Genomic DNA, 26,486 nt, shown 5'->3' with positions numbered 1-26,486 from the left:
ACAGGCGGTTTCAAACCTTTGCAACACCACTCTATGAATAGTGATAATGAAATTCATTCTTTTCAGTGCCTATGGCAGATTGGATAGCATAATATGGCAGACCTATCTAGTCAGGCTTCTTCCAGCCTACGCCAGCGGCATCTGACAGAAGACTTCATGCGCTTCCATCCTCGCTGTCTTCCTCTTCCTCTACTGGGAGATACTCGTCGTCGTGCTCTGGCTCTGGCTCTGGCTCTGGCTCATTTTCATCCTCGACAGAATCGTTATTGTCCGCATCCGCTATGTCACTTTCATCGTCCTCATATCTGTAAGCTTCCCCTGGCTGACTGTCAGCCTTCACGGAAACATCGCCGTCATCCTCCATTGGGGTATCACTGTCGGCCTCCACTGGCACATCCTCCACTGGCATATCCTCCATTGGCACAAACTGTATAGATACGTCTATCATGAGCGCTCTTCGGTCGCTACCAATGATTGGCATCCACCTGTACTCTTCCGTGTATTTGTGTTCACCCTGAGAAACCCGCATCATTGGAAGGACCTCGCCAGTTCGCATATTTTCGAAGCTGAAGGATGTCAGACGCTCCTTGTTAAATCGAGTGTCCTCTTTATAGCGAGACTCCTTCTCATAGAAATACTCGCTTCCATAGCCAGTCTCCTTTTGTAGCCTCACAAAGGGGCCTGCCACAATCCTCATCCGATCATCAAGCCTGTACTTGCGAAGGCATAAGGCACGAAAGATTGTTGACACTCGCAAGCAGTTGTTCCATGTATTATAGTCGACAACGTCCAGAATCCGTTCATACAGCTCCGTCGGAAAAATTCCTGATGGTTTAGATGCTGCTCGACGGTTCGCGGCGACGTCGAAGAAGTTGACGAGCGCTGCGGCTCCGGGGAAATGGCTTTGGAGTCTTTGCCTTGACGCTGTGCAGTTTGACCACATAATGACTTTCCCTCGACGTTCCCATTTCTTCATTCCTGGCTTCCGCTCTGGTCGCATGCGCGGGTGTGTGCACAGAGAATAATCTGCACGAATAGGCGAAAGATTGACTGCACCACTGGCTTTAACAAAAATTTGCTCGTCATTGCCAGAGGAGACCTCCGCAAAGGCCGCTTCAAAGAGCGATAGTATGACGATCTGGAAGTTGGCGCGTCCCTGCTCGATGGCCCAAGTAACGGCCTTCATGATGGCCTCATCATCAACTACCAGTGAAAGGCTGACAAGCACGTCGTCGAACCAGTACATAGTCTCCGTGGGCGACACACCTGAAGGCTCGCCCGGTCGATGGAAGGGGAAGCCAAATTCCAGCAACGGGCCGTTGTCGCCAGCCAACTCTTTGGCAAGCCATCCATTCCATTCGTGTAAGTGCTTCGAAGGGCAGAGAAATGATGTGGGGTGTGCGCAATTTCGAGGATTACACTCCTCCGCAGGAAACATGTGGAGTTTGGCCTGACCAGACGCAATTGAGACGAGAGCAAATACCAACTCGCGAAAGGGAAACGAGTCTGGGCTCCACTCCATCCCAAATCTGAGGATCATCCGCTTGTATTGAACAATCGTGCTAGCCAACAGGTGTGTCAGGATCGCTTTCCCCATGTCCGCAAGGTCCATCTTCGGGGTTACGAGGTGAAAGCCGTAGTTGGTTTCCTTGTTCCGCTCAGGAATTCCCAAACCTGGCGAGGCGATATGCTCTTCTGGGCACATGTCGAGGGATATGGTCAGCTCATTCGAATAGATGCTTTTCACAATGGCATGACGCCACAGGTCATCCCGGCGAGGGATATTCCCCAACTTCCAGTGTACGCTGTCGTTGATTGTAAGGACTTCGTTGTCGAGGTTGATGATGTAAATGAACTCAACCCAGTGATCCAGGGTGGGCATATCGGAAGGGACACCCACGAACTCGCTTAGTAGCGAAGAGTCCGGTTTAACGCCGTCGCGGATCTCGTAGACGTTATCTTCAAGGGCATTTTCCCTGTCTGCATACATGGCGCGCATCGAATCGAGCCATTCTGCAAATCGTTAGTATAAGCGCAAGGGACGGATCATTTCTCTCGACATACCTTGGTATTCCTCAGGGTCGGGTGGGATTCTCGCGATAATATTGGCCCCAAGACCCTCAAGGTAGCTGTCGAACTGATGCCAGCGAATGTAGTAACGCCCGTGGAAGCGCACTATCTCAAGGCCTCGAGTTCCCATGATGAAATGATGGAAAGGTCGGTTCAAGATTAGCTGCTCCCTTGAACATAAAGAAAATTCAAAGGCTAGGAAGGAACCGGATGATCAGAAATGTGGTGATGGGAGAGGAGAGAGGAGAGGAACACCAGACTACTGAAACAGGAAGGTGAATGAATGCTTAGAGGCGATCTTCATGCCTGAGGCATGAATATCGGTACTCCCCTATTGCCCACTCTTTTTGACTGCCTTCTAATGGCAAACTAGTAGCTAGCTGGTACCTAGCCGAGGACACTTATTGATAGCTTCTAAGGTTCTTAATATCAGGTTCAGTGCTCTACAGTACTATATTAGGTACTAGCTAATTATTAGACGCTATGGATCTTCAAGTTATCAAATAGTTTCCTTGAAGGCGGGTTATACTACTAGTAGATATTCTTGTCTAGTCTATAGCATAGAATCTAGGAGACGGTCAGCTTAAATTGCCTTGACTGATCTGCTAAGTCGGTTGCCGCTATGGAGCGCCGCACCTGATGGCTGGACCATGTTGCCCAGGTGAATGTCTTTCTACAATGACAACACGGCTGGATCGCAACCCAAAGATCTTGTAAGACTTCGGGGCCTACTTTATTCATGGTGCTTACAAAAAGAGGGTATACGAGACTAGTCCTTTTCGGTTGTGACTCTAACCAGACAATGTCCTTAATTCCCAGGCCCCATGGGAATTTCATTATACATTAAGAGACGAGCATACAACTGCCAACTGAAACATACAAAAGATGATACATTTTTCAACAGACATCCTGAAGCCCATCCATCGATCCCATCCATCGATTCATCACTCCCACCTCCGCCATTCATCAACAGCCTTCTTCATCTCCACATCACAATCATACCCCCTCTTCTCAGCAATAAGCAGCTCCTCCCTCCGATCCCTGAACCTCTGCTCAGCCTCGAATCTCCTCAACGCAACACTCTTTAAAGCCGGGAAATCCCCCTTCAACACCGCATCCCGGAATCGAGCCCTTACTCGAGCCGAGTACAACTGACAAGTCGCTTCACGACAACGATTCGGCCCATCGCCCGGAAGTAAACGCATAGATGTAGAGAACATGCGCGCAATGGAATGATTATTCTTAGCAAGAGGCCAGACAACTTCATCGTAACAGTCTTCGCAGACACTGAGTTCTGGCAAAGCGGGGATATAATGCCATGTACTCATCGTCGGTCGATCGCGTCGACAATCACGCAGGACAACCTTGCGCCGTGCGTAGGAGAGAAATTCGCGCGTGTCGGGTCGACGAGATGGGTCTAGTTCTGCGCGTGTCGCGGCGCTGTCAAGTAGGTCGATGAATTGCACGAAACGCGGGCTGTTCGTGACGAAGTCGCAGACTCGCTCTGAAGGTTCGGGACAGTGGTGGAATGTGTCGCGGTGAGGTGGCATTAAGATGCGAACCTTTCGCGCGCATGTGCCGCAGACTTGAAAGCGCGGTAGGTAAAGGCCGGTGTCTGGGTCGATGACGCGGTGCCATGTTTGGTCGGTGATGGTTCGGCCAGGGCATGGGCGCGTTCCTGGGGGTGGTCGGGTCATCTGGTAGAGCATTTCGAGACTGTCGTGTTGCTTTTTGATCATTTGTGTCCAGGCCAAACGAACCCAGGCGTTGGAGAAAGCGCAGCGGACTGCTTGGTTCGGGGGCTTGGATAGGCTTGGGGTGAAGAAGTCACGGTAACGAGAGTGGGCGATCTGGCTCATGCAAGTTGGACAGATTTCCAGGTGTGTCAGCCCTTTGAGGGTATACCAATCCTGGTGGCCTGCCACGGGGGTGGAGCGAGGGCATGGAGTGAGACATAGTCCCACGGGAGCTGGAGGCTTCTGGGGAGGACTTGGTTGACGGGTGGTTATGGATTGAGACGAAACGGGCTTTGACGTGGGCTCCTCCTGGAACTTGACGGATGCTGGTGGTCGAGATGATATTCTAGGACCTGGTGGGACATCTTCAGATGAAACTGACTTCGACACCTTGCGCGTCATGGAGGCTGATCGAGACGGCGGCGGTGCAAGCGCAGCCGATGAGGTTGCTCGTGAGCGCGTGGCTGGTGGTCCATCGTCAGTCAAGGCTGACCTCGATTCCTTGCGTACCGTGGAAGTTGATCGAGCGAGCGGGGGTGCAACCGAAGCCGATGAGGTTGCTCGTGAGCGTGTCGCTGGCGTTCCGTCGTCGGTAGAGCCCGACCTCGATGTCTTGCGCGCTGTGGAAGCTGATCGAGAGGGCGGCGGCCCGACTGCACTCACAGAGGTTGTTCGTGAGCGTGTGACTGGAGGTCGATCATTTGTACGGAAGTTTGGGCCACGATCTGGCTCAAGAGGAGGCGGATACTGTATGGGTCCCACGACTGAGGGTGGTCCAGCCGACACGAGGGGCTTCACTCTGGATACCCTAGGGCGAATTTCTGTATCCGAAAACGATGCCGCTTCGCCATGATCTTGCTGCCGCTCTCGCATTTCTCGTCGAAGCTGAAGTTTCTCTTCAAGTCTCTCTGCAACCGAAAGGCCGGTGAACTGACCAATAGTTGGTTTTGTTTGTGTTGTAGAGCCAGATGAGGATGAGTTTCGACTCCGTATAGTGGCCGAGTCAGAAAGATATCCCGAATTTTCTCGTTGGCGTTGACTGGGTCCAAATCGAGGAGCTGAACTTCTATATCGTGCACTGTTGGACCGGCCAATTGAGGATTTTGAGGAGCGCGACGAAGTCCTTTCGTAGACTGGGCCCCGAGACGGAGATCGAGGTCGCTCGGGTCTCTCGCCTCGCGATTTGTGGGGAGCGATAAATACTGGCGCATCCTCCTGGGGAGGAATTGGAGCTCGCGAGAGAGAACGGGAGCGAGATCGACGTGGCAAATACATACTTGCGTCGCGAGCAGGTTGCTGATGGACTTCCGCTTGTGGTCGACCTCGGGAATTATTGGATGTGGATGAGGCCAATCCCTGTTGGGGTCGCGAACAAACAGGGGACTGAGGGCGAGGCACCGGGGCTGTGCGAGATGGAGGTCCTTGAGCCGAAGGAGCTCGGGGCGGGGGCGTCGCAGGTCCAGAGCTCTCATCTGAAGAAACGTTGCCTAGTCCAGGCACATTGGGGATGCTGGGCGGGATCGATGTCGATACGGGAGCGGTGTTCAATCCAACGATGATAGGGTACTGGTCAACAGCACCTCTTTCGCGGATACCCTCAACACCGGGTCTTTCGCCAATTTTCGAAAGACCATGGAGTTCTTTGGCGAGAGAAGCTGGCTCCTCTTCAGCACAAGGTCGCGGAGGCCAACGGCGAGGAAGGTTGCCTTGTATAATCGGTGCGCTCTTTCGAGCAGATGGAACACTGCTTCGAGAAGGGCGCATTGTGTGAGGAATAAATTTCAATCATAGACCAATCAGTCGGTGTTTGGTAAAATATGCTAGCCGGGTACGATGAGGTTTGGTGAGGACTGTCGAGAAGAATGGCTCATAGTCTTAAGTAGGGAACAAGTTGGGCAGTGAAAGAAGACAAAAAGTCGTCGCACAATGAGGCTCGGGCGGGAGTGAAAAAATTTTTCGAGTAAACAAAGGTCAGAGTAAAAATGTGTACTTGGGTTGGCCGGGGTATATAAATTAGTGGCCAAATAAGATCGGGCAGCATACTGGGCCGGGGATCGCTGATAGGGCCGCAGTGTCGATTGGGCGAAAGTGGACGAATCACCCCCAAAATAGCATCAGGCTGAAGCAAAGAAACCATGCGGAGTGATGCAGAGCGATCATTGTAAACAAGGGGCATCACAAGAGCGACTGGTCTAAACAAAAGTCGAGTCTTCGTGGCTACTCCAGGCCTTGCCAACTATTGGGCACAAAGGGCATGCGGGGGACGCCTCGTCGACTTCTCAATGGGTTTCGTTTCAATTTATCGCCCAAGTCTAACGGTCCAGGGACCAAAAGAATATTCAAAATACCCTCTGCGCGTCGCGCCGGGATTTTCAATGTTTGAGAGAATCGAAGTGAGGGCGCAACGAGAGGATAGGTGGGTGTCTCATTCTGTATCAACTGCCGCTTAACATCAAGACAGGGTATAGGTCTTGGTACTATTCAGAGTGAAAGCATGGATCGTACAGTCGGCGCTAGTCTTTCCGGGCCAACTGAGCCAACCTTTGGCTGCAGCCAGTCTGACGGAGGTGGCTCAGCTCCATCTTGGAGGGGGGTGAGGCTTGCATCGCCTCTGGATGGGCTGTCAATGGGCCGTTGAAGCACCCAAAGGCGAGTGCGAGCGTGAGGTTGGCCTTCGCAGGGGACCAAGAAGGTGATCATGCCACCATCGCGTTCCACATGATCGATTCATGGCTGCAGTGTTTGTTTGAGATCGGCATCAGCGGCTATGATGGTTGGCGGGTGCTCATCATTCGGCCACAATAATTCAAGGTGTAGTATAGCACATGACAGGCATCACCCATCAATTGAATGCAGTCGAAGTGGTACTGCAAGTGCCGGCGCCAGGGAGCGCTTGTCATTGGATCCGATTGCTTTCCAACTCCGACGGAAGGGCGTCAAGTCCCCACATTCGGATGCTCCGAGAACTCGGCACGGCATCCGTGAGGGCCAATTGTACGGAGTGGACGAGCAGCAGTTCAAGTCGGGAGTGCCGTGTGCAATTCGTTTCTATCTGGGTTTGTTCTGGGTTTGTTTTGGGCAACAAGATGATATATTAGCCTTGGAAGTTGAGAGAGAGAGGTCTGTGAGAGGATAAGGATTCGTCATCGGCATTCCGCCGTGGAGCTTAAATGCGGGGAGGGCGATGACAAATTGAAGCTCTGAGTAAATAACAATCTACGAGTAATAAGTACTTATTCAACCTCCCTCGTTTTCCCTCCCCACTTGCCATGTTCTTCTCTGCTCTCCCTCGAACCACTCTTCGTCTCGCTGCTCTTCACAGCCAATTCACACCAGTTTCTCTCCGGCCATTCGTGTCCATCCGCAACATGTCCATCCCCACCACCATGAAGGCCATTGTGGTCGAGAAGACCGGTGGCCCCGAGGTCCTAGAACTGAGGACTTCTCACCCAGTTCCCACCCCGCAGGAGGGCCAGCTTTTGGTGAAGAACAACATCTCCGGTGTCAACTTCATCGACACATATTTCCGTACTGGTCTGTACGCCTCTCCCAAACCGGAGATTCTCGGGCGTGAGGGCGCTGGCACTGTCCAAGCCCTCGGTCCCAATACATCCGGCTTTAAGGTCGGCGATCGTGTTGCTTGGTTGGCCACCCAAGGCTATGCCGAGTATACCGCCGCGCCGGCCGCTAAGACCGTGAAAATCCCCGATGGTCTGAGCGATGAGGATGTCATGGCTTCCTTCTTGAGTGGATTGACCGTCCTCGCTTTTGTTAAGGAGACCTACCCGGTGCAGAAGGGCGATTGGGTTCTTTTGCACGCTGCGGCCGGTGGTGCTGGTTTCCTCATGACGCAGATCCTGAAGACGATCGGCGCCAAAGTCATTGGTACTGCGGGTGGCCCGGAGAAGTGCGCCCTGGTCAAGTCTCTTGGTGCGGATGTGGTGATTGACTACCGCAGCGAAAAGGGTAAAGACTGGGTTAAGTTGGTCAAGGATGCTACGGGTGGTAAGGGAGTTGACGTCGTCTACGACTCTGTCGGCAAGGATACTTGGGAAGGCAGCTTGGAAGCTGTCAAGCGCAAGGGCACGATTGTCTGGTTTGGCAATGCAAGCGGTCCTGTTCCTCCTATTCCTCTGCCGTGAGTATCTTCCATTCTTTGAAATTATTTCCCACGGTGATACTAATGGTATATGCAGCAAACTCTCTCCTAAGTGTGTGAAGATTGCGCGTCCCACTCTCTTCGGCTACATCGAGACCCGCGAGGAGTTCGAGTTCTACACCAACGAGCTCTTCAGTCTGCTCAGCTCCGGTCAACTCAAGACGAAGATCCATAAGATCTATCCCTTGGAGGATATCGCCCAGGTTCACAATGTGAGTAATTTAATCACCCTTATTTCATGGAGAACTTTATTGACAGTCAAACAGGATCTGGAGGGGAGAAAAACCACAGGCAAGCCTCTTGTGAAGCCGTAATATGTAAAAACATTGAACCGAGTCTTTAACTTGAGAAAATAAGCATGACACTGGGATATGAAGGTGATTTTATTTGAGAATGTTTCCATGAATACATAGTACTAGGTATCGAATCTTGTGCGGCCCTCCATAACGGTATTCGTATCAGTACTAGTAGTAGTAGTACTACAGTGGTGTTGCAATGGTTTGAACCCTCCTATTGCCCACCATTATCGACCACCTTCTAATGGCAGACTGGTAGCTATGTTCTCCTTTGGAAGGCAGAGATCAGTTTCAAACCTTTGGAACATCACTGTAGTAGGTCTGCGAGGACAGTTTGAGATGACCATGAAGTAGTTCAATATCGCTGAGCATGCTTAGTACGGATCTGTGTATTGAGATAGTACCCTAGGCCACAAATCCCTTCCTTAAAATCAGTAACTACTACTGAGCCGGTTGCCGCTATGGAGCGCCGAAATCTTGGAAATCAAGATTCATAACTTCGTACTTCGTTGGACTCTATTCCATCTCCCTTCTCCCCCACCAACGCCAGCTCATTCCACGGAAAGAAGGAAGAAATAAAATCCCTGGGCTAAAGAAGAAATTCCAGACCACTAAAGCTCATCATCTTCCGAGTCCGAATCTGCCATTCCAGTCTTTTCCTTTGGCGGACCTGCCAGCTTGAGATTGTCTATGCCAGTCAGCTCCTTGCATTTCTTCAAGACTTTGTCAGAGACTCCTGCCATCACGGTAGTGTCAGTGGGATTGTTCGGATCATTAGCCTTCAGATACTGCTCCACTGCCTCCCTAGCAGATTGCTCTATGGCATCCTCCTGTTTGCTATCCTCATTTGACAGGTCCTTTGGCCATTTCCAGTGCAACATCAGGTCATTGGCGATCAAGGTGTAGAACGAGGGCAATGTCGACATGATCTCGTCGAAGTAGTAGACACCACAGTTGATTTCCCAGATACCAGTGATGATCTTCAATCCAGGGTAGCAGAACTCGAGAAGCTCAGGTTCAAGGAAGAACTCAAAGACATAAGCAGGACCATTGCCTTTGTCCCACTCCGCACGTTCATCTGGAGACATGTCGATGTCTGGATTCGCCGGGTCGCGGTAGGACTTAGCGTGGATCTTGCCCACTGGAACCAGGTCTGGTGCAGTTTGCTGGTAAAATTCGCGGGTGGCATCATCAGGTTGAATCACTTCGAGGATCTCAAAGCCGTCAATGTCCTCGAGCTTCATAGTAGAAACCAAGTTCTGGTGGACCAACTCCTGGAACCGGGAAGCTTGCTCGTTGGAACCGGCTCCTGCAATAGCATACTTGACCACTTTGCGGGCAATCTGGTCAGACTTCTCGTCCCCACTCTTTAGACCATCAGCTGGAGTGTTTTCCCACTCTGAAGCAAAATGGTATCCGCCGAACAGCATTGAACAGCAGCGATTGAAGGCCCCTGGAGCTTTGTGAACGAGATGCATGCTCTTCAAGAGTTCAATGGCAGCGAGGTCGCAGGTCTTTCGTGCTTGTTCGAGGTCATCCTGGTATTCGGGACAAACATCATGGTAGAGAAGATAGGTGTAAAAATTTCTCAGCGTAACCGTTGCAAGTTCAATGTCCGCTTGGCGTTCTGGATTGAAGTGTGTAACAAAGAACGAGCCACTGTGCTGAATTAGGACGCGGTACAAGTCTGACAGGGAAATATCGATCAAATCTCAGATCACTCACAGGAAACCTTTGGCGACTTCATTGAAGCTGATATGTAGATTCAGGTTCTCTCGGGACTTTTCAACCGCGGTCTGGGTTCGAGCTTGCATGGCCTCCTCTTCGGTCATTCCTTTCACCTCTTTGGCACTTACTCCGGTACCATAATTTGGGCCAGCACTGACACCGCCGTACTGCAAATACTTGTGAAATACGTTCAATCTGTCGGGGAAGATCCGGCGCTTGTGTTGGAACCGCATGAGGGCATCTTCGAATCGACTGGGTGGAATGGTTAGAGGTTGCAAGTCCCAGGTGTGAGTGAAAGTACAAACTCAATGAATGAACGGGTCCTAAATTGAAGTGTCAGTCTTGGTCTTACTAGGCGAGTGGGTGGGCTGGCTTACGGATTGTAAAGCTTGGACAGTTCCTCATGCTCAGCTGGAGTGATTGGACCATCAGCACTGTATTCCTCAAAGCCGGTGGGCTTGTACTGTTTGAATGGATTAATGGTATTCTCTTACGATGCTCTGGAGTTTTTGTATACTGACCAATCCGCGCTGGCTCTTTGGCCGCTTGTAGTTGGATTTTCCCATCTTGAGCTAGAGATCGAGGTTGCGATTGGTGTATGATTCAAATGACGATCAGGATAGTAGATGAGAGAGAGAGCGATGTTGATGAAGAGTGATGGTAGATCAAAGAGAGATTATGAGAGGAAGAAAAAGAAAAAAGAAAAAGAAGTTGAAGGATACCTACCTAGGTAGGTAGGTAGAAAGAAAGAACCCTGGAGGAAGGCGCCCCCAGGAGAAGTTGTTGTTGATGCTGGTGAGGCAGGAGCAAACCGGTGCCCTCAGGCTGCCTGCTTCTGCTTCTGCTTGGGTGGTTCCTTCCTGTTTGTTTTCAAGTTGTTTACCACTTATGGACAGTCCTTACTAATCACTACTACTACTACTACTACTACTACTATTAATACTAGGTACTACTAGTAGTATCAAAGTAACTTGAATAGCATGATGTTGTGTTGAGGTATATTTTGGAGATGAGATACCAGTGGTGATATATCTCTTAAACTTGAATCACTATGGTACTACGTAGTACTAGTATTTCAAGGCTAACCACTGGCAGTTCCTACTTATATCTAAAAAGCATACCTATTTTAGTTGACATTTACTTGCAATACTACTTATAATATCCTGCCTAGTAGCCAAAGAATCGTCAACACATCCCGGTCTGAGTCGCACGGTGTCACTGGCACGGTCGAGATTACTAGAAACCGGCTTCGTGGAAGCGCTGACATCCGATCGGCCTTTCATTTCCCATCCATCTGCTGCCCAGGTGGATACAATTATTTATTTATACCCCGGATTTTCCATTCTTGTTCCTGTTCCTGTTCCTGACCCTTCACCCTACAAAATCTTCTTTCGACTTTGGTTCAAGTTACTCCTAGTACCGTTCAGCTTTGCTTGTTGAGTCATCCGGCAGACGACTGAACCAGACCCCGAATCACTTGGTTTCTCAGTTCTGACCTCTCCATCACAATGCCCGCTTCGAAACTAGACAGTCGCAAGACGCCACAGCTGGGCAGCGATGATTTGGTCCCATTCGATCATGTTGCTGCGGGCCAGTAAGTTTCGCCTTTCCCCGACTTATCCGATGTCCACGCGACCGCCCGAAAGCTTGCCGCCAACGGGTCAACGGTCCTACATGGGCGATCAGGGCCAGCTACAAGCTAAGCTTTCTGGCCAGAGATATGCTTGGAAGCTTCTTGACCTTTGTTCTTTGAGCTAACGTCATCCGTTCTTCCTCTAGTGAGGGTGTCCGCTGCACCCATTCCGGCTACATGATCGCGAAACCTTGCACGAAACAGGAGATCGAGTTCTACGAATCGAGTACACTCCACAAAGCCTTCCAAGAGTTCATGCCCCTCTTCCTGGGAACGCTCTCGTCCGCTGATCAGCAAGAGCCACTGGCGATTGCTGCCGCCCAGGAAACGGGCGCTCACTTTGTTCCTGGCCCTGCTGAGCCCTCAGCTGCTCCCCCCACCCAAGCCCAAGCGGAGGGGGGCCCCGCCGCGCCAAATGCCGGCAAACCCAGCCACGTGCTAGAACAACACTGGGTGCCGTCCGGGGGCAAGAAGCTGGAAACGGGCTTATCTATCGTCCTGGAAAACATCGCTTGTGGGTTTCGCCGACCCAACGTGCTGGACGTCAAGCTCGGAGCTAGACTCTGGGCGGACGATGCTCCGCCGGCGAAACGCACCAAGCTGGATGCAGTGTCCAAGGAGACAACAAGTTCTTCCTTGGGATACCGTATTGCTGGGATGAAGGTATGGACGGGTGAAAATGGTGGAACGGATGAGGGCGCTCATACCAACCCGTATGCTACGAAATACGAGGGCTCGGAGGGTGCAAAGGGAGAAGTCATTGAGAAGGACGGGTACCGAAGATATGACAAGTGGTATGGGCGCTCATTCAACGAAGAGAATGTGAAGCAGGGGTTTGAGACCTTCCTCGCCGGAGCCAAAGTTGGCAAGGTGGACCGCTCTAAATTGGTTGCTGAGCGGTTGGCTAAGGAGTTGAAAAACATCCAAGAAGTTCTTGAGGCTGAAGAGAGTCGTATGTACTCTGCCAGCGTATTGGTGGTTTACGAGGGCGATCCAGAAGCGATGGAGGATGCATTAGAAGAGGAAAAGAAGATCCCCGATCCAAACGATCAGGAAGAAGAAGATGATGATGACGACGACGATGAAGAAATTGGCTTCGAAATATCAGAACAAGCCTTGGAGCTTGTTGATGCCAATGGAACCCCACAAACAGCCATCAACATCAGCATCGATCCTCAGACAATGGAGATGCCCACAATAGTTGACGAAGACGACGAAGAAGACCCACCAAAAGTCCACGATCTCCGCGTGATTGATTTCGCCCATGCCAGATGGGCCCCAGGGGAAGGGCCGGATGAAAACATGTTGATGGGGATTAGAAGCTTAGTCAAGGTCTTTGAGGAACTTGCTCTGTGAACGCAGGCTCAGTGAGTACATCAACCCAGCTGGTTGCTGGCAACTGCTGGCGTGTGTGTGGAATTCTCTGCCTAGCCAAACGTTCCTTATATATAGACCTTCAAGTCATTTAGCCAAGTTAATGCATTTACAAGCGGTCTTTCTGCATTCAAAACAAAGCAAAGTTCACTCCTCAGTTTGCGCAGTTTGAAATAGCAATAGACTGCAGTGAACATCAGTAAATACGGGGTATACTTCGGGCCAATAGCCGCTGGATATATACGCTGACGTAATCTCGAAATCTCCAAAAAGGTTTCAACTTCAGCGGATCACGACCACGGACAATCGCACCTCAAAATGTTTGCCACGCGTGCTCTGCTGGGCCGCTCGGTCTGGAAAGGTATGTTCCACTGCTTCCAGTGAAAATAAATATCCGGATATCCTGGAGGAGCCCCATTGCTTACACACTCCAACAGGCCCGAACATTGTCCCGTACGTTCAACCCGTCAATCCAAGCACCACCCCCTCCGCCATTGCTCGATGAAATTCCCTGGGAGGATGATTTTACTTAACCGGGAATTGGAATACTAACCTCCGCCAATGCAGTCTCCCTCTCCCGCGCACCCTCCCCCCTCCACCAAACACTCCCCCAATCCGCACCCAAAAGCGCGCCGCAACCATTCTCCCCAACTTCGTCGGCCTTCGCTTCGCTGTTCACAACGGAAAGACCTACCAAGAGATTCAGATCACAGAGGAGATGGTCGGCCGCAAGCTCGGAGAATATGTCGCGTATGTTAGCCAACTCCGGCCAGCGATCTCCAGGCCCGGGGTATCCCGCAACCCGAATCTGAACTAACCGGAGAATCAATATAGGACCCGAAAGCGCTTCACCTACAAGCAGTCCAAGAACAAATAAGCGAATTTCCTGATTGCGGCATCATCCCGGTTAAGAAGACTTATTGGCTCTCGAAACCAATGCTCCGTGCCCGCCGGCCCAGCTTCAATGCGCTCTTCTCGCCAACAATCGCCCTTCTTCGCCCGATTGCTCGAGGCTGGATTTCCGAAATTGCAGAGATCAGTCGTAATCAAATTCTTATACCCTGTGGAGAAGAGCGATCTAGGCTGGAAATCGATGGCATGCTTTGTTGAAAGCACCTTGTTTCTTTTATTTGGCCGCAGTGCCGTGTACAGATAGTTTTATCAGTGGTATCCCTTGTGACATTACCTACTCGTGGGATGGAGTTTAGCCATGGAAAAATGCATTCACCATAATTTATATCTGATTTAAATGGTATACATCGATCGTATAGTTTAAGAGGACTAACTCATCTAGATGACAAGACGAAACTCGAAAAGAAAGCAAGAAAGAACACCATTTCCAGAAGGAAAAAAACCTCCCTCCCATCCAAAAATGCCCGGGCCGAATGTTAGCGGCCTGCTTGACCGATTTGTACGCCAGCGCCGAAACCCATCGTAGATAGTAACATAAGAAAAGAAACCCAACCGGAGAAAATGGGCGAGGCATGAGAACCAGACAAAAGGACGAAGTGCGATGCGGATAAAGAAACGCTCACAAAGCAACCCTGATCCCAGTCTGCCCTAGTCAGCCAGTTCTCAACGATAGAACTCGCCGCGCTTAACGGTAACCCCGTACTCCGAAACCGCCATGCCAAGATCTTCCATGGTAAGCACAGTCCGGCCCTGACCCGTACCACCCGAACCCCCACCTCCAAATCCAGCCCGCTGAATACCGAGATGCGTATTGCCCTTGTTTCCCTTGTCGCCGCCGGCAGGGCCTCCAGGCGCTGGGCCCGCGGGCCCGCCGAGACCAGACGCAGCTGTCAAACTGCCCATGGGGTTGTTGGCGGAGGAACTGTTGGAAGCGCGGATGCGGGCGAATTGGTAAGAGTCGGCTGCGAGGTCCGAGACGAATTTCTGCGTGGCGAGTGCGAGGAGGCGGGCGAGGTGTGGTGGAGTTTGATTGGGGCCGGTGCCTGGGGGTGGGAGGCCGGCTAGAGTGAGGTAGTGAGCTGTTACTGCGTCGGGGATCTAGAGAGTTGGTATGGAGGTTAGCTTCATTTTTTTCGCTGTTGTTGGACTGAAGGCCCCTGTGTATGTCTTTCGCGCGTAGGTCTCTCTAGGTGAGAGCTGGCGTGAGAGTGAAGTGAGGTGAGGCGAGGTGAGATAACGCGGGTAGTAGGTAGTCTACGTAGTCGGGTGTACGTAGTAGCTTGGCTGGTGGTCGCAGCGTAGCATAGCCCAACCCAGAAGAGGAAACGGGAGGAAACGGGAGGAAATCACGTACTATTGGCGCATAATCATCCATCTTGCCTAGGAACTCGCGCAAGCTGGTCTCCTTCTTGGACGGCTGCGGCGCGGCGGCCATGGGATCGGCATCCGTTGGGTGAGGAGCGTTGTCGTCGCCGGTGGCCTGGGTCTGTTCTGCATTCATGTCGATATCTTGTTCGATCGAAGTGTCAAGGTCAGGTTCGGGCTTCACGGCCGAATCAGTGGCTGGCTCAGCAGGAGTAGCTGATGGCGGGATAGAGTGCTCTTGTGACCCGTTTGGCGGTTGGGGGGGGAAGGTTGTTCACTCATGGTGGGCAGGTCATGGATGTTGTCACTCCCCTATAGGATCAAACAATAGGCTGCAGGGACCAGGTGTGACAAGACCAATCAATTCAGTGGTGAGCTGGGGGTGGTCAGATGTTCGTCCTATCGTCGCAGAGCCAGTCACAGAGCGAGTCACGGGTGGAGGTGCACGGCCCATCTCGGCGGTGGAGTCGGTTCTGATATTCATGAGATCTATACTACTAAGTTGTAACTACTAATATAAGAGACTTTCAAGTTGGAATAACATAGTGAAAGCATGTAAATTCTACTGTAAGTTCACTCGATTACGACGGCCACACCCAGAGGCCCCATGTATAATTCATTGCTTTACGATAATTCATGCCGATATCCTGGGCGGTTGAATTGGGCAGCAAAGCTTTAGCAAATGTTTCGACATTGGAAAAGATAGCGACAATTATTGACAAGTATTTAATCATAAACCCTCAAAAACCTCAACCGCTGCCTGGGCAGTTGACGCTGCGCTGGCAGGATTCTGGCCTGTCACCAGACGGCCATCAACGACGTGGAAGTCATCCCAAACTCCAGCGGAACGCTCATCTGTAATTTGAATTAGCTCTGAAATAAGGGGGCAATTCTCAAATTTAAGTATAACTCACAAGTAGCCCCAAGACGTTTGGCAATTTCCTCGACCAGCTCAGAATTCCAACTCCGAAGCTCAGCCATGATTCCCATAGTGTCCTCGGCTTCAGAGGTAAATCCAGTAATCTTTCTGCCTTTGATGATAGGCTCTCCAGTTGCTTTATCGAGAAGATTGGCAAATATTGCAGGACCGTGGCATACCGAGGCAACAACACCACCGTTTGCCCAGACTTCCTCGGCGATTTTCTGCAAGGAGGATGCAGTGGGATAGTCGATCAGAGCGGCATGGCCAGCAGAGGCGTAGAAGATGCCATAATGGGATACATCTAAGTCGGCGGCCTTGTGTAGATTGTCTAGCTTTCGGCGAAAGTCACTGTTGTGATCGTTCCAGGTCTTGAGATCATCGCCATTGAGAAAGTCTGGCTGTTGCGACAGCCAGTCAGGAGTGTATTCTCCTGTCTCGGAGGCGAGATCGACTTCAAAGCCCGCAGCAGTGAGAACTTTGAATGGGTGAAGAGCTTCGCTGATGAAAAGTCCAGTCGTCTCTTTTCCTTGGAAGAGTGTGGCCTGGGCCGAAGTGATGCTGATGAGCGCCTTGCGAGGAGGAGACATTTTGAATTTGGAAAATTGTTGGAATAGTAGACTTTTCTTATATTAGAAAGATGCTGTGATGAGATGTGAATATTACTTTGAAAATGTGCAGATGGGATGGGAATTTATAGGCCGTCTCATCTATAGTTAGTTGGGCTGTCAGCCTCACTCCGCAACTCCGCGACTCCGTCATCCCGCGACTCCGCAACTCCGGCTTATTTGCAGATTGAATTACGCAGGCCCATTTAACCGGGATCCAAGCCATGGCGCCTCTATCAGACCGCCAGTGCATATTTGACCAGTATCCAATCATATTCGCGCGAATGCTCGCCTTTTCCTCCCAATACCTCTTGCGTCCAGGCCCGCCTTGCAGAGTGGAGTAAGCGACTGTCTGCGCAACTCCGTACCTCCGACGAAAGTCCAGCCGATTTATTAGGACTGACCACCAAATTGCCATTGTAATTAACGAAATGCTGATGATGATCGAATGATTGACAAAGACAGAATATTGGCCCGCACGCAACTGAATTATGGTTGTACTCTGAGGCGGGTACGAAGAAAAACACGCCTGGTTCACTAGAAACCTTGTTGATCGCATTCTAGTCGCTGATAAATGCAAAATCATTTCTGGTCAAACTATAGGTAACAATAGGTTTAGAGACAGCCAGTGACTTCTAGCCGAGCCAGACCGATCAAGCTGGGCGAGGACAGTATTCCTGCTTCCAAAGAGGACCACCGAACCAACGCTAATGGGTTTTTATTTAGACTTCAATGCAATGCGAGATCTATGAGTTAGATTAAAATTCAATAAAGGCATTATATAATGAGATTTTCAGAGAGACAGATCATTTGGCGTTCATGATTCTGCTTAAAATTGTGATATGTTGTCAAACTCGGGCCATAACGCCTCAACACTATTCCAGAAATCAATGTCGACAGCCATGTCAAACAGGTTGAACCCCGGTGAATCGAAAGGATCATGTGATGACAGGGATTGGTCAATTGACACCGATGATGAGGAGCTGGCTTCAAAGTCTGGGGGTATAATCGCAGCGTTAGACACAACCTCGCTGGGCTTTGCGAGGACCTCAAATTTGACAAATAAATCACGAACTATCTTTGCTGCGTTCGCTGCGACAGGAAACTTGGCGCCGAAATTATCGAAGACCGAGATAGCCAATTTAATTGCTTGCTTAGCCTGGTTGGATATTGTCGAAGATGGAAATAACATCACGAACCCAACAAGGGTCATAACTGCATTCCACTGACAGAAGAAGGCCTCGTGCCACCCGTCAAAGAGCGTTGATTCTATGAGCGCCTGGTGCGTGATCATCGTCAACATTATCGCATGAGAAGCGCATCTAATGGCAAGTTCCTCTGCAATCGAATCCGCCGGCGGTTTCAAGGCGAAGGATATGAATGGTCGATAAATGTTTATGCTGAGATGATGATATGTGTGTTCGAGGAGCAAGCGTTGTCGCTGCAGCCAAGGTGGAGTAAATGGCTCAAATATAATGGAGGTAAAATCTGTGGAAATGGGTTGACCATTGTTTTGACGCTTCAATTTCAGAGATTCTGGAACACCATCAACCCATTCTTGAAAGCTCTGGGCGTGTGTGTTTAAAAGTCCCGCGCTGGAGGTTTGGGCTTCATGATCAGCCCATAGAGCCTGACCTTCCTGTAAATGGATACACTGGTCGAAAAAGGCTGTGTAGGCTGTTCGAGCTTTGATGTAAAGTTGAACCATGTGTAGATTATAGCTCAGCCATGTGACATTCTGTCCGATAGGAGCAAACATGGATCCGGAGCTCACAGCGGCGTCAAGAGTGTCACTAGGTAAAGACGGCATGGCGTAGGAGCTAGAAATCATAAAGGGACGACCAAGCTTCATTCCGGCTTTGCTGTCCATGAGGTAGACTGCCCACCAAAGCCGCCTGCGCATCTCGCGATCCTTTTCGGACATGGTCGGCGGGGGATCCAGATGCAGACCAAGCATATAAGCAGTGCTTACAGCGAGGCCTACGGTACTATGCATCATATTGTGGAAAGATCCGCCACATATGTAGACTGCACAAACCAGATGACATTGTAGTGTTGATAACGATGGGCTGTCAAGTTCATACTTGAGCAACTTTTGCCCACGCCAATAGTGCCACCGACCCGCAACTAGAGCATCTTTGCCCTCAGCAAGAACTCCCTGAACCTCTGCAGGCACTGTTGAGGTTGCATATTGCATGCACATGGCAATCATAATATCGACGAGGGCTGAGGGTCTTCGCCCCTGACCGCCATTCACCAAGAGAGACTGATAGTGATTCTTGAACTGTGTCTCATCCACAATCGGAAAAAGCGACGTATGGTAGGTTTGCCAATAAAGATTTAGAAAGTAATCCTCTTGTATGAGACTTAGGTAAACGCCCGCAGTAGGGACTTCCTCGGCTGGAGGTGCCCATGGACAGCTTAGACTTCCAAGTAGGCCCTCGTCCGGTACATCCAGGAATTTGTGATAACTGGCTGAAACAGGATGCAAACGATGGACGGGATCTTCCTTTCGAAGTTGAAGGTTGAGAAACTTGCTAAGACGCTGGATAAAATAGTAAAGCGATGATGGCCCAAACCACGTCTCGTTAGAGGAGCGCGTAGGCCTAAATTGAATACCATCACGGTACCGTTTCAAGCCAGGGCCATGGTCCTGTCCTGTGGACATAAAAGCCGAATGCAATGACGGTGATGATGTTATAGGACTTGGTAGGCAGTGTTGGTCGGAACCCTGCCGCTTGAGCTCTGTTTCTAATTGCTGCACTTTCCGCTTGAGGTGGGCAATTTCCTCGGAGGCTTCCGTGAGAGTTGAGGCCTTGGATGCACCACTATTACTGCAGTGGTTTCCACGTTCCATGCATTTTGAACATGGTACACCATTGTCGCACTTGGCGCGGCGAAGTCGACAAGCATCACACGCTCTAGCTACTTGGACCCGTCTCTGGCGACGCCGCAACCCCACTTGATGTTCAGGTCCTAACAGGGAATTGTCCAAACCCCCAACCATAGAAGTGGCTTGGCGATATGCAGCTGCCCAGGTGGTGCGAAACTAACAGGCCCGTTTCAGAGCGAAATTGATCTTGGTGGTCCAGAGGAAACAAGATGGATGTCTTCCCCTGCCAATCTCACATACACAGCACGTGATATATCATGTGACATGCATTAGAAGTTGATGTATATAGTCATGTGACCGCAAGTGAACAGTCGTGCTTTTTGTTAAACGAGACAGACTCAGAGGGAAGACCATTGGGCATGTGAGAACTCGGATGAATCGAGTGGTTATCATTACTGAGTTGCTCCAGGGTGGTTTGTTTGTTTGTTCAGTTCAAATTTCAGAGATAGCTATGTCTAATGTACAAGACTCATCCACCGCTTTTCATACTTCGCTTCGTAATGTGCAAACTCCAGAGGAAATTCAATAGTACAATCCCTCAAAACTCCAGGCAAATGAACAGCAAAAAAAAATAGAGTCTGCATGTTTGAAATACAGGACTCCTAGCTTAAGCTCCACTAGCAAAATGGTCGAGAAATAAAGAGCGCCGAAAATCGCTTATTGTCCCAGTTGCATGTGAGGATCGATGTGGTCGGGGGTGGCGGCGTGGTGCTGAGGATATTGACTGCCGTGCACCTCTTGACTAAGCGTCTGCATCAAGTTCTGTTCGGCGGTCTGGTCGAACACGGATTGGCTATTGGCGTCCGGGGGAAGGCTGGGCGAGGCAGACATCTCGTGCCCGTGAACGGGCGACGGGTGTGCCCCAGCCAAGGCCATCATGCCCTTGATGCCCTCGACATGCGCCTTATCCTCCTCGCCTTGCTTCTTTTGACGCTCGCGGGCCTCTCTCTTGGCAGCCTGAGCAGGCGCACGAGTCTTCAGCTCACCAGTGACGAATTTCAAATAGTAAGGCACTTCAATCCCGCTCTTAAGGAAGAACAACTTCAAATTGCGAGCTTTGTCCTTGAGCTGCACCTGGTTACGGTCTTTCAGAGCTTCACTGATGGTTCCGCCAGGGCCGAACATGGCCAGGATCTGGCTCCAGTGCGGTCCTTTCACTCGATCAAGACCGGCCATCAAGGCATTTTCCTCCTCTGTAGTCCAAGGCCGCCGCTGACTGGGGAGACCGGACTTTCGACTGGTGGGTGAAGACTTTGCTGATGCGGCCATCCGAGCCCGCTCGTAGAGAACTTGGGTCGGTTGCGATTGGGAGATGTGGGGTATACCTGGAAGGTAGCCCTGTTGTTGGGAAGACATCCCATTGTTTCGAGCCTGCATTGCCTGTGCTGCATTCGGATTGTATTGCTGGAAATTAGCTTGCAGGGGGCTTTGCTGAAAGGTTAGGCCACCAGGCTGTTGTTGATGATATCCACTAGGCGGGGTAGGGCTATGGTGGAACTGCGGTTGCGGTTGCGGCTGCGGTTGCGACTGTTGATGCGGCTGTTGATGCGGCTGTTGATGCTGATGCTGCTGTTGAGCAGGCTGTTGGGGCTGCTGCGCAGCAGTATAGCCGTGAAGGTATTGGTTATCAGGCTGAGTGGGCTGCTGCGACTGCTGCGGTTGTTGCGATTGTTGTTGTTGCTGTTGTTGCGGTTGCTGCTGCTGCTGCTGTTGCGGAGGCTGGGCATGAGGTTGGGCATGAGGTTGAGGAGATTGACTAGCTTGAGAGGGTGCTTGTTGGTATTGATTTTGTTGCTGGGATTGTTGCTGAGAGCGGCGGAGGCCATGGCCCTGTAACGCAATCTGCGCCGCACGGGCAGCACGGGCAACGAGATCGCCATGCATGTTGCGGTCTACCGGAACCTCAACCGGTTGGCTCACAGAGAACTGCCCTTGATGGGTAGTGCTGGGCGACTCTTGGGCATCGCCATTAGAGCTAGAAGGTTGGCGTCCTTTGATGGGTTTCTTTCCCTAGTGTAAGCATTAACATCGATGAGATGGTCAGGAGAAGTGGTAACACACCTGTTGCGAATTGATTTGATCAAAGTTTTTGGCAATGTATGAGCTCAGATCCCGAAGGAAGTGCTCCCAATGGTACTTGTCGGGCAAAGCCTTAAGTGCATCTTCGTTGTTGATGTCATTAAGAAGAATGTCACGACGGGAGGATAGTCGATTCACAAAGTCGGTTTCGCTGGGAGCCAATTGCTTTGTACCAGGACGTCTCCCCAGTAGTCGTTGTTCCATGTCGTCAGGGAACAGTTCACACAGAAGCTGTGTCCGCGTACGAGACTTGCTGTTCATGGCTGCAATGAAAGCCTGGGTCTTGAGCTCCAGGTACAAAGCCCCTTGAACCTTCAACAAGCGGCCACCCTCTGGCACAAATACATCTAAGAAGTGTTCGTTCAACTCCGAGAACCCGATTTCCTGAGAGCCGAAAATACTGGAAACAAAAGAGGCCAAATTGGCCTTGCGAATGATGTCAACTTGGGATGATTCGGTGATTTCAAGATCGGAAGTTTGGAGGAAGGAGTGTTTCACTGTGTAAACCCTCTTGGTGTGATCGAATAGGGAGCGCATGGTGGCGTATGCTTGGCCGTTCTCGGATTCCGGCTCGGATACCATGGCAGTGAGGTCCTGGTAACTGTTCTTGGAGAGAAACGAGAGGATTTGGGTCGACTATGGAAGGTCAGAACCTACATCCGTTCCCAAAAAGAGTGCAACTATCAGACTTACCAAGTTATCCAGGATGGGTAAGCTTTGGATTTTCAGATGAGAATTGGCTTTGAGGAACGCGAAGCCCCGCGCACCGGGAAATTCGCCGACCGGAGATATTTCTTGCGTGCCCATAGCTACCGTTTGATCTTGACGCTCCGTGTGATCCATTATTTCGGATATAATGGACGCTACATCAGCGTTGATGTTGGGGTTGTCATTCTGGGTGACGGTCGGATCGGATTGAGATTGATCACCCGCCGGGTGATCGGTAGGCTCGAGTGAATCCACGACGCTTTCGCCGAGCGCAGTCGCAAGTTCTTCTTCAATCTTGTGGCCGGGGCCGTGTTGATCTAAACTGTCAAGGGATTGCTGAAAGGAGGGCTCGTCGTCCGGGCCAGCATCCATACGACGCTTTTTAGCGGCAGGCGGGGTACCATGATCCTCTTCCTCGAGGAGAAGGGGTGGCTTTTGATCTATTACAGGAAATTAAGGAAGGGGTCAGCCAAAGAGTATATAAGGGTGGAATGGGGAGATAGTAGGTTAGGTAAGGTAGGATGAGGCAACAGAAGGAGATAGTAGTAGTAGGCGCCAGCTGCATGGGGCTACAAGAAACAGGCAAACACCAAGGGCAATGTAGCACTCACCCAGTTCATCGTCAGGAAATGAGGGAAGATCGGATGTGGCATCGAAAGATGGCCGATTGCCTCGAGTCTCGACCATCTGGACTATCAGTATCTAGGGTTGGGCTGTCAACTTCCAAGAGCAGAAATGAGGGCTTAGGGTAGGGGTAGGGCGCAGCTGTAGGGCTTCCAGGAGGTCAGGTTTTTTGCCTCGGGGGGGGGCTTTTTTCTAGTGCGATTATAAGCAGGTAATATTATTGGTCAATGACTTGACCGCCTCTGAATGCGGAGAAATACATTGTACTACGGAGTACAGTTGTAGGGCGAATTATTGTTGTTTGTTCACTATTGTGGTTATTACTAGTTAATTAATGCACAGTGAGATACAGAGTATCTAGTATTGAAATATACCAAGTTCACACTATCTTACTCCTGGGTGTTTCTAGGAATATTAATATTATCCATGTAGTACATGCTGCCAATCGTCCGAGCGGGTCAGTGCCAAAAGTACGGAATTAACGCCTGATATCGAAGGCCACAATATCCCCGCGAAGCACTAGAAATTAGAAATGATATTCTTTTCTGGTTTGGTAAGATACTCTTCAAAATCATGATATTCTGCAGATCTTGACTGAACTGAAACTAGTCTCATAAATATTGTATATCTGTCCGTAGTCTACATTTTGCCCCTGGTGATCTGTTTCATGTCAACCATGATTAGTGCGCGTCATCGATGCATGGGACTGGCTGGCTCTTCATCCTGGGTCTGTAACCCTCCAACCACACCTATCCTACATTTCAGGCTACCTGAATTCTCTGGGAACCGAATTTTTCCCCCTTTGAATCCAAATTTGCAAGTAATTTATTGTGAGAAAGAAATAAGGAAAATCGATTCCAAGAGCATCCCGGACAAACAAAATGAACATTGCTATAAGGTGGATTTTCGCTCTGAATCTGCTCTGACCAGTAACAGCTAACCATACCCAACCAAAGACCATTCTCTCCATCCATGGAACACTGGGTTTTAAAGCTTGAAGGCTTTCTCTAGGCTAATGCTGCGAGTGGTGATCCACCCGAAGCTCCCGAAACCCTAACCGTGAGGAGCTTAGATGCCCCCAGCGACTTTCAAGCCCATGGTTTCTCAATAACGCCCGGCAAGATGAGTTTCCGAAAGCAGCTTTCTGGTGGTACTGATTCCTGTTATCCTCGAATCCATTCAGTATGCACCAAGGGTCCAACCGGTCCATGCTACCTAGAATCCTAGACTGCCCTTTTTATCTGGAAACAGGTCCCGCGACCTTTTTCCAATACTTGTTCGCGATATATGCTGCCGAAGATACTAGTACTACAATACATCGTCTTTCTCCTCCTCCTCCCATTAGCTCGAGGCTACTGCCTGCTTCAACCGCCGACATGTTCTCAATCTATTGCTCCCTCGTGATTGCGGTATCAGTCCAGTTGGCCGCCATAGCTACGGCCCAGGACTATACAGAGACCGTTTGGGGTATATTTGCATACACTACATATGGAGACAGTCTCCCCAATATAATGTCGCAGGTGAGAACCAGGGAGTTATCTGACTATGGAGCCAGCCAGCTTGAGGCGGCAGGGTCGGTTTTCCGTGATAGATATGTCAAGACAGGAGGAAGTGTGTACGACACAGGATCCACAATTCAAGGCCTTGCTCCTTTTTATCTCGACTCACAGGATGTCAGCATCCTCACAACAACTGATCAATATGTCATTGCCTCTGCCCAAGCTTTTATGCAAGGCCTCTATCCACCATTGAATCAATCCGATGTCCAAGACTCCGACTCAACACCGAATGGCACTTTCTATAGCTATCCCCTCGGCGGATACCAATATCCCAAAATTGTCAGTCTCGGGAGCTCCGACCCACAGTCTATCCTGGTCGCGGGTCAGGCACAGTGCCCTATGCATCAAGCCGCCGTGAGCGAATACCAGGACAGCAGTGAAGCCCAGGACATTACCCAGGAGAGTGCCGCTTTCTATACGAAACTCTGGAAGGAAGTATTGATGGGAGAAATGGATGAATCACAAGCAACCTACACGAATGCCGTTGACATTGCCGACTTCTTGGACTATGAGATTCTCCACAATACCCAGGCGCTCGAGACTCTCGGCGATTACGATCTGCGACGTTCAAGATGGCTTGCAGATCAGTATACATATGCTACGAATAAGCAAGATGATCAACACTCTACCATCGGTCTCATGAATCCTGTTGCTGGACAAGGCTTGGCCGCGAGTATTCTCAACGCTTTTTCAATAAACGTTGGAACGTCTGGATTGCAGCAAAAAGTGACATTGCTGTTTGGTAGCGATGAGCCTGCCGTGGCTCTGGCCTCTCTCCTGGGGCTGGCAAAGGAGCAACAGCCAAACTTCTATTCTCGCCTTGTCCGTGGCGGATCCCTTGTCTTTGAACTTTATAGTTACGAGACGGACGAGATTTCCCCCAGCTATCCGGGCGCTGATAATCTATTTGTGAGATTTTACCTCCACAATGGCACCGATTCCTCCGAGTTCGCTTCATATCCGCTTTTCGGAAATGGGCCAAGTCAGGAATATGTTCCGTATAGCGAGTTCCAATCCGAAATCGAGACCTTCGCGATGCAGTCGACAAAGGAATGGTGTACTCAGTGCAATGCGGATTCCATTTTCTGTACTGGGTTGATGGGAGACAGCAGCTCCTCGACGCAGAAGAAACAGATGTCTCCTGCGGTGGCCGGGGTTATTGGAGCTTTCGTGACTCTGGGCGTCGGTCTTCTCTTTGGGATGATCGGCTTTTTCTTCTGTGGCATTCGCAAACGTGGAGGCCACAAGCCTAGCATCGGGGGGGTTTAAAGGCAACGACAAGAACGCCAGTGATGCAGATCTCAATTTCCGAAAGCCGACCTGGGGTAGTACCTCCAAGCCAAATATAGGGACTGATGATGATCGTGCCGCTGCTGGAATTGTGGTTCAGGGACACGAGCGACTCGGAAGCTGGGAAATGGGTCAGCAGAGAAAGGAGGTTGAGGATATCGCATCTCCAACTCATGACGGCGCACCTCATGTTTCGCCGTTTGACGAGGAGAATGAGGAGGAATGGAAGATTCACAGTGGGATGCAGCCGGTTAAAGTGCGGGAAAGCGTGTAGAAGTAGCCAATTGTTATGGCAGGCAGCGGTTGATTGATGTGTTTGTTCTTGGATACCAAAAGTCGAGTTAGAGTATTTACAATGTTAACGTCCATGCCAATGATAGAGTCAATGTGAAATTTCCCACCTTCCATCGCTCTTTCTTTCCTTCCTTCTTTCTTGGTGCACTATTTATGTGCGCTTGCGCTTGTGCTTGTGCTTGTGCTTCACCTCGTGCCTTCCCTTGAGGCCTCAACTTCGACCAACTCACTGCTACAAC

General features: G+C 50.5%; 11 protein-coding genes across 11 annotated transcripts; 4 read left to right on the top strand and 7 right to left on the bottom strand.

Moving 5' to 3' along the window:
* Nucleotides 1-154: 154 nt before the first annotated feature.
* On the bottom strand, nt 155-2,200 carry N7481_007866 (uncharacterized protein; the record flags this gene model as incomplete). The annotated part of the gene is made up of 2 exons (XM_057267085.1): nt 155-2,013; nt 2,065-2,200. 2 exons carry the CDS (start codon nt 2,198-2,200, stop codon nt 155-157), a joined length of 1,995 nt encoding a protein of 664 aa, XP_057121286.1.
* An 814-nt stretch (nt 2,201-3,014) lies between these two features.
* On the bottom strand, nt 3,015-5,570 carry N7481_007865 (uncharacterized protein; the record flags this gene model as incomplete). Its single annotated transcript, XM_057267084.1, has 4 exons — nt 3,015-4,270; nt 4,317-4,492; nt 4,614-5,128; nt 5,184-5,570. 4 exons carry the CDS (start codon nt 5,568-5,570, stop codon nt 3,015-3,017), a joined length of 2,334 nt encoding a protein of 777 aa, XP_057121285.1.
* A 1,505-nt stretch (nt 5,571-7,075) lies between these two features.
* N7481_007864 (quinone oxidoreductase family protein) lies at nt 7,076-8,279 on the top strand (the record flags this gene model as incomplete). The annotated part of the gene is made up of 3 exons (XM_057267083.1): nt 7,076-7,944; nt 8,003-8,177; nt 8,232-8,279. 3 exons carry the CDS (start codon nt 7,076-7,078, stop codon nt 8,277-8,279), a joined length of 1,092 nt encoding a protein of 363 aa, XP_057121284.1.
* Nucleotides 8,280-8,872: 593 nt separating this feature from the next.
* N7481_007863 (uncharacterized protein) lies at nt 8,873-10,555 on the bottom strand (the record flags this gene model as incomplete). Its single annotated transcript, XM_057267082.1, has 5 exons — nt 8,873-9,920; nt 9,987-10,241; nt 10,295-10,312; nt 10,367-10,452; nt 10,511-10,555. 5 exons carry the CDS (start codon nt 10,553-10,555, stop codon nt 8,873-8,875), a joined length of 1,452 nt encoding a protein of 483 aa, XP_057121283.1.
* Nucleotides 10,556-11,497: 942 nt separating this feature from the next.
* On the top strand, nt 11,498-12,978 carry N7481_007862 (inositol polyphosphate multikinase; the record flags this gene model as incomplete). The annotated part of the gene is made up of 2 exons (XM_057267081.1): nt 11,498-11,583; nt 11,769-12,978. The coding sequence occupies 2 exons, from the start codon at nt 11,498-11,500 to the stop codon at nt 12,976-12,978; spliced, it is 1,296 nt and encodes a 431-aa protein (XP_057121282.1).
* Nucleotides 12,979-13,314: 336 nt separating this feature from the next.
* Nucleotides 13,315-13,873, top strand: N7481_007861 (mitochondrial 37S ribosomal protein uS19m; the record flags this gene model as incomplete). Its single annotated transcript, XM_057267080.1, has 4 exons — nt 13,315-13,357; nt 13,434-13,449; nt 13,564-13,746; nt 13,831-13,873. 4 exons carry the CDS (start codon nt 13,315-13,317, stop codon nt 13,871-13,873), a joined length of 285 nt encoding a protein of 94 aa, XP_057121281.1.
* Nucleotides 13,874-14,571: 698 nt separating this feature from the next.
* On the bottom strand, nt 14,572-15,555 carry N7481_007860 (putative TFIID and and SAGA complex TAF10 subunit; the record flags this gene model as incomplete). The annotated part of the gene is made up of 3 exons (XM_057267079.1): nt 14,572-15,006; nt 15,263-15,489; nt 15,552-15,555. The coding sequence occupies 3 exons, from the start codon at nt 15,553-15,555 to the stop codon at nt 14,572-14,574; spliced, it is 666 nt and encodes a 221-aa protein (XP_057121280.1).
* A 448-nt stretch (nt 15,556-16,003) lies between these two features.
* Nucleotides 16,004-16,782, bottom strand: N7481_007859 (glyoxalase 3; the record flags this gene model as incomplete). Its single annotated transcript, XM_057267078.1, has 2 exons — nt 16,004-16,128; nt 16,188-16,782. 2 exons carry the CDS (start codon nt 16,780-16,782, stop codon nt 16,004-16,006), a joined length of 720 nt encoding a protein of 239 aa, XP_057121279.1.
* Nucleotides 16,783-17,629: 847 nt separating this feature from the next.
* Nucleotides 17,630-19,468, bottom strand: N7481_007858 (fungal specific transcription factor domain-containing protein; the record flags this gene model as incomplete). The annotated part of the gene is made up of 1 exon (XM_057267077.1): nt 17,630-19,468. The coding sequence occupies one exon, from the start codon at nt 19,466-19,468 to the stop codon at nt 17,630-17,632; it is 1,839 nt and encodes a 612-aa protein (XP_057121278.1).
* Nucleotides 19,469-20,350: 882 nt separating this feature from the next.
* Nucleotides 20,351-23,167, bottom strand: N7481_007857 (uncharacterized protein; the record flags this gene model as incomplete). Its single annotated transcript, XM_057267076.1, has 4 exons — nt 20,351-21,703; nt 21,755-22,408; nt 22,466-22,920; nt 23,092-23,167. The coding sequence occupies 4 exons, from the start codon at nt 23,165-23,167 to the stop codon at nt 20,351-20,353; spliced, it is 2,538 nt and encodes an 845-aa protein (XP_057121277.1).
* A 1,313-nt stretch (nt 23,168-24,480) lies between these two features.
* N7481_007856 (uncharacterized protein) lies at nt 24,481-26,227 on the top strand (the record flags this gene model as incomplete). Its single annotated transcript, XM_057267075.1, has 2 exons — nt 24,481-25,926; nt 25,979-26,227. The coding sequence occupies 2 exons, from the start codon at nt 24,481-24,483 to the stop codon at nt 26,225-26,227; spliced, it is 1,695 nt and encodes a 564-aa protein (XP_057121276.1).
* Between the last annotated feature and the right edge of the window lie 259 nt (nt 26,228-26,486).

This window comes from Penicillium waksmanii (assembly GCF_028829765.1).
Source record: "Penicillium waksmanii strain IBT 27052 chromosome Unknown utg000007l:1.0-4314555.0:1.0-4317578.0, whole genome shotgun sequence".
NCBI classification, from domain to species: Eukaryota; Fungi; Ascomycota; class Eurotiomycetes; order Eurotiales; family Aspergillaceae; genus Penicillium; species Penicillium waksmanii.
The sequence above is the reverse complement of the archived record's forward strand: the minus strand, read 5'-3'. Positions and strand labels throughout refer to the sequence as shown.